The sequence below is a fragment of the Arachis ipaensis genome, chromosome B01 (genome assembly GCF_000816755.2).
Source record: "Arachis ipaensis cultivar K30076 chromosome B01, Araip1.1, whole genome shotgun sequence".
Taxonomy (NCBI): domain Eukaryota; kingdom Viridiplantae; phylum Streptophyta; class Magnoliopsida; order Fabales; family Fabaceae; genus Arachis; species Arachis ipaensis.
The window spans coordinates 923,867-930,482 of NC_029785.2; the positions used below are offsets into that span (position 1 = coordinate 923,867).

At 36.9% G+C, this 6,616-nt stretch overlaps 1 protein-coding gene across 1 annotated transcript; it reads right to left on the reverse strand.

Annotated features, from left to right (window-relative positions):
• LOC107626851 (histone-lysine N-methyltransferase family member SUVH9-like) lies at positions 778-5,562 on the reverse strand (the record flags this gene model as incomplete). Its single annotated transcript, XM_016329772.2, is given in 2 exon segments — positions 778-1,393; positions 3,162-5,562. A coding segment is annotated over 1 exon segment (2,338 nt), but the record flags the coding sequence as incomplete, so codon positions are not given.

The following is a 6,616-nucleotide window of genomic DNA, read 5'->3' on the forward strand; positions in this document are numbered from 1 at the left end:
TAACGAAAAAGAAGAAGAAAATAACGAAAAAGAAGAAGAAGAATGACACGAAAAAGAACGTACGCATATAAATATAAGTAACGGCACGAAGAAGAACGTGCGCATATAAATATAAATGACTTGTACGTGTAGAATTCTTCTTGTATCATTATAAGGGGGAAAAGGATAAGGTAACTTCCTCTACACATAAGTAGAATAATGCTATATATCCAAACTTTTTATAAATCAAGTCTAATCAAGTTAAACAACAGAATTTGGAGTAATGCTACTCATAACTGATTTTTGTTGATGTTAAACCAATTTAATTGGATTTGATTAACAAAAACACTTGAATGTGTAGCATTATTCATATAAGTAAATAAGTAAATAAATAGATTAAAAAATAAGGGGAAGAACTTGAAAAGAAAAGAAAAAACAAATTTTTGTCATAAAAGCAGGTGACAGGAGCAATCTACTTTGACCCTAAGCAATAATGACCCAAATTTGGTGTTAAAAGAATCTTCCAAGCCACATTATTGTTTGCGTGAAACCACTTTCCCACCTACAAATAAAAATTTAACGGCAATGGGTCACCAAATATGCTTGAACCAAGAATGAAGCAGCTATACTACAATATGTAAAAATATATTTCTACACCATGTCAAGGGCTTGCAACTATTCTTGAGGCCTTATAAATTATAATAAATCTAATCTATCCATTTTATCATATACTTTTCCTAAGGACCATTGGCAATACGCCACTATACTCAATTTAAAGTCTAAAGCAATTTAAGCAATTTAAGCAAACAACAGTATTCAACATGCATAGTGTGTTCTGATGTCATCTAAATGCATCAAACAAACATGGAACTCAGAATCAACAAAAACAAAATGAAAATTCAAGGTGAAATATCTACAGTATATTCTATGGGTCAAAAGTACCCAAGTGCCTATGATGATAGATACCAGATTGCTAACCCATTTTGTTTCTAAAACTAATTAGATTTGCTGCATTCTGTTCATCCATCATTGCCAGCCACTAGTATCATCCCTGTACAAGCTTTGAACTTACATTATATACAATGACAAAAACAGGTTAGCAAAGCCGAACTACTTCCTAGAATTGGGTGGTGACAAGATTTGCAAATATTTTGCCAAAAACCAGGTATCGAAGAACAAATGATGGCAGCAACAACTGAGTATAATTTCAGATTTGTTCCAGTTAAGCAGAGGAACACTATTTCCTGATCTTCACCACGCAGAAAAGGCCATGAATTGGCCAACAGAAGTTAGATAAAACCATTATGTAATATAGCTATTACGCGATTTGCGGTACCCTAAGGGTTCATAAGCAAGCACTCCAACGGTTCCGCAAATCTGGGTACAGTGAACCCTTCTGAAAATCAAGCTAAGTCTGCAAACAAATACAAGAATGAGTCAGTGAGTATCTATTACTAAGCCTAGTGCAAAGTACATGTGCAATCTAAACTTGGTTAGTTAATTAAACACAAAGGTCAGAGACAAATAGATACAATATTATGAACAATGTTAAAAACAATAAACCGACCCAGTTACCTGACAATTTTATAAATTATGCATTTCAGAGTTAAGTTGGGTTGCTGGATTATCCAATGGTTAAACCCACTTAAACCCCTTTTTTTCATTTTTAAGTACATTGACCTACCAAATATATGAAAATAACAATCCAGGATCCAGAGTTCCTATCATGTGTAGAGCTCAATAATAGAACCTAATGAAAGAGAAGGATGTAGAACTTATTCACTTGTGTGTAAAGCTTGGTAGACATGGTCAAAATAGTTACCCTAGAAAGCAGAATACTGTGTGTTTTAATAGTCCCTTTTTCAAAATGTCTAAATACATTAATTTTTTAATGAATCCAAAAAAGTGAAATTGACACTTAAGGGAGATTTGGTAAAGCTTGTGCTTTTCGAAAGTTGCCTATCTTTTTTGTTTTTTCAAAAGTCGTAAGAGTTATGTTTGCTAAAACAAAATAAAAGTAGTTTTTAAAAAGCCTAAGTTACAACAATAGTGTTTGGTGCCAAAGCCCACCAAAGCCCAAAAGAAGACTCTTCTGCAGTGGCATGCATGCATTTCTACTAATCAATTTAAATTTTAAGAGAATTGATTCACAATGGCATCTTTCCAAGGAGAATGTCTCTATCAAAGCAATTTCTACTAGCATTAAAAAGGAATAATAGTTAGTGGTCCATTCAAGCATTTTTTCAGTATTAATAGGTCCTATACAAACACAAATGTATCCAACCTTTCCTGGCAGGAAAAGCATAGTTTGTTGTATTTTACAGAATGCCAAGTTAGGTTTGAATCAAATTCCTAGTTTGATAGTTAATGGTAATATCCAAGTGTGGGTTGTGTCAAGCAATGAATTTTCTAGGAGCTTCAATTGTCAAGTAAAGGCCTAATATTGGTTTATAAAATCCTATTCATTATTTGATAAGCCAAACACATTCTTGTTGGCTACACATGTATATTAAGAAACTTGTTATGATAAAGAGGGTTATGTTGGGAAGAGAGACAGACTAAATGGACAATGGTAATATAATAAAGCTCTTCACAAATTACTAACAAACTAAGTTAGATAATTAAACAATCTAGGCACAGAATGATTACCAAATCAGAAAATCACCAGATACTAAAATCACTTCAACATGAATATGGGAATTCAAAACACAAAATGAGGGTATAATTACACGAACCATTTTGCAAAGGGACTGAATGGAAAGTCAGTACTCAGTAAGGGACATTTGGCTATGTCAAACAAATTTTAAGGGGATATTCAGTAAAATAGCACCCATGGAAAGCAGATGAAAGTAATTATGAACTGCATAATATGTTAATATATCAGTGAGCAACCATAGTCATAATGGGTTTGCATTTCGCAACGCAGACTGCAATAAGATACTCAAAAGACAACAAGGTCAGGTCAGTCATCACCCTCACTGTAATATGTTTCCAACATCCAAGGTGTTTGAAAACAACACAATACTAATATGATATTCCGATAAGTCACTATCATATGGATTATGGTATTAAGTCAACAGTTTGCAATGGAAACTGCACAGAGAATGGATATGCAGATGATATAATCTAGTGAAAGATAATGGTTAAACCAGACGAGTTAAACAATATAAGATGGCTTTTACCTCAGTGAAACAATGCCTGAAACTCGGCTTCAGCAAAACAAGAAGGGCTTGAATCTTATGAATTCACCCATTACATATGGAGAGCTTGCCTGTCCACTCATCAGCTACCCCATAATCAAGGCTGAGCTCTCTCAGTGGAGGGATATTCTCCATTGCAAACAGCATAAGGTGAGGGAACATCAAATTGTTGTGATCATACAGAACAAATTGAACCATAACATTTGGACTTGAACTATGGCTCATATAGCAAGCAACGTTTCGGACTGTTGACACATCCAGAGAAAAATCCAAAGGAGGAATTGACGGATAAGATGGACGCACATAGTCCGAGTTTACCTGAGACAAATCACCCCATTCTGCCCACCTTTCAGAAAACCGATTAGGATATATCAACGAGTCACCATTCATCGTCAAAAGCTGTGCTTGCTCCCTAGTCAAAACAACCCCTGCATACTCACAGATAAAAGCACCAGCTTGAATAAGGTCCAAGGACCTTACTCCCCAACCTGTCTGCTTCGACCTAAAAACCTCCAACCTGTTCTTCGCCCCATTCTGTGACACACGGTTCCTACATTGAGGTGGACAACTGCAAAAAGGGCCACACTCAAAAATCAAAGGCTTCCCCCTCACAAGGATCCCCTGCTGATTATAAGGAAAATCGCCTCCATTCTTCATACTGCAAAAGCATCCATCCGTACAACCGTCGATACAATCACACCCAGTAGCTGTCCCGCTCTGATGAAACACAAATGGAGGGAAAACAGTTGTCGGAAGATAATCAAAACAAAGCGGCTCCTTACTATCATCAATGTCATTAAAGAGCCGAACCGCAACCTTCTCCTTCTTATTGGAAATATCAACAGAAAGACAATACATTGGTTGAAAATCCACTCCACTTTTCCTAATACTCCTAGCTTCTTTAAGAATAGCACTACCCATCTTAGGCTGCCCTTCAACCCTAACAAGCTTATACTTATAAACACCAAAACCGGACTTTCCAACATCAAACCAGCACTCAGAAATCCTATATAAACCATCATAGACATAAATCTTACCGGATTTCGCAGCGGCTCCCTCATACTTCATCCCTCTAATCACTCTAACCTCAATATTATGATACATACTCCTCTCCAATGCGAGGTTCCCACTCTCCAACTTCTGGTGCGTGGCTTGCCTCACGGAATTCATGGCCTGCCCGCCTTGTCCAGTGTAGATTATGACATCTCCTTCGTCCATATCATCCTCGTAGCCACCGGAGACAATGACACTCGTTGCAATTGGCTCATTGTTGGGGCTCATGGAAGCTGCCAGGTAATCAATGCCAGCCTAGATCTGACCGTGCAATCCAAGGACACACAATTCCATCTGAAAGAGGAACACGTCGCCAACATACACACCGGGAATCGCTCCGAAGATTCGCTTATCGCGGTTTAGCCAAAGATCCTTCATACTCATCATCTGCGCCGCACGAATATCCCCTCTTTGCCGCATCCGCCGCGCCATCTTGGCATCAGCTTCGCCCTTGTTGACTGTTTCCGTCTGCTTATAGCCGGCGCCATCGTCAGTCGCCGATTGTTGTTCCCCGGCGGATTCAGGAGCTGGCACGGCAACAGAGACGGTGGTTTCAGCTGAGGAAGAACATTCAACGGTGGATTCAGATGCAGCGAACGGTTCATCGGCGGCAATAGTAACAGCATCAGCGACGGTGGCGGCGGCAGCGGCAGCTCTCCTCTCCTCCTCGGCGGCGGCAGCTCTCTTCTCGGCAGCTCTTTTCTCCTCCTGGACGCGCTTCTCTTCCTCGATGGTGCAGAGAACGCGGATCGAGTCGTAGATCATCCTCGTTCGCCTCACGACCTCACGGAAATGAAGCTGCTCGTGAAGGCTGAGTTCGGAGACTCTCACTAGCTCCTTCTTCTTGCTCACGCGCTTCGAAGGAGCCGCGACGGTCAACGACGAAGATGGCGGAACGGGAACCAAGGCGCGTGAATCCGCTTCGGGCGTTGCCTCAGCCTCAGCCTCAGCTTCAGCCTCAGCCTCAGGTTGGGAATTAGAAGCAGAAGCATAGGAAAGAGAATCCTGAAAATTCGGCTGCGACTGTGAGTGTGATTGTGGCGTCATGGGTTCCGGAACGGCATCGTTTTGGAAGAGAGTATCAGAGAAAGCTGTACGGAAGAGCTGAGAGACTCGGAAGAAGTGGTTGTAGAGCTCGGAGTCTTCTTGTTCTTCTGGAGAAGCAGACGCGAATGGTGGCGCGTGTAACTCAAACTCGTTGTTGTTAGGTTGTGGTTGTTGTTGGTGAGGGAACCAGTGAGGGTATTGTTGGGAATTATTAGAAAAGAAGAAATCGTCGAGAGGCTCTGGTTTTGGAACTAGTAACGGCGTTTGTGTTGGTTGTAACGGTATAATTTTTAAAAATAATAAAAAATATTAATAATTTAAATTAAAGTAAATTTTTAAAAGTGGAACATTTTAAATAATAAAAAATAAATAATTTTAAATAATAAAAAAGATGAATAATTTTAAAATATTAAAAAAAATAGACTATTTTAATTAATTAATTAATGAGGACCGAACATAAAACAAAACACTTCATGCAACTTACTTCACCTCTTTAAAATAAAACTCCCTCATGCCTATTTTAACGCAATCACTCCACCACTTTAAAATAAAACTCCCTCATGCCTATTTTAATCCAACCACTTCAAAATAAAATTTCGCTGATTTTAAATTATATATCCTAGAGTATTATGCAGTAATCAATAATGTGAAGTGAGAGAGATTAAGAGGAGAAATTGATATTTTATTAGTTTAGTCAGTGAAATAATGATAGAACTTATATTTATGTATGGCATAAAAGAACGTAAATAAAAATGAAGTAGTAAAAATTCTGTAATTAACATATACTGATATACTAGAGTAAGTTATTAAAAAGGATAAAAGTAAAAAAAAAATTTAGACACCAAAATAGATTTTATCATTATATATTATTATAGATTCAAGAGTATATAAAAATTTAAAAAATGTTGTCAGTTAAAAATTATATCTCAATTAAAAATTTAATAAAAAATTATATCTCAATTAAAGAATTGAAGTATTATTTGAATTAATTTAATGTAAATCTTAATAGAAAACCGTCAAGGATATGGAAGAAGCAGTGACCAACCAAAACAGTGGAAAAAGCAATAGTGTTAATAGTGGGTAGTTAAAAAAAAAATGACCGTATTAATAGTGAGCAGTTTAATAATGCTACTTATGTGCTTTCAGTATTTAAACGGTTAAGAAAAATAAACGTGTTAATAATGTTCTTTTATTAAAATCGCCCGATCTTTCCTGTTATATAAGATCGTCTATTTTTAATATTATTTGAAATATTCTATTTTTAAAAGTTTAGTTCAATTTAAATTATTAATATTTTTTATTATTTTTAAAAAATATATTTTTATACTTACAAATAC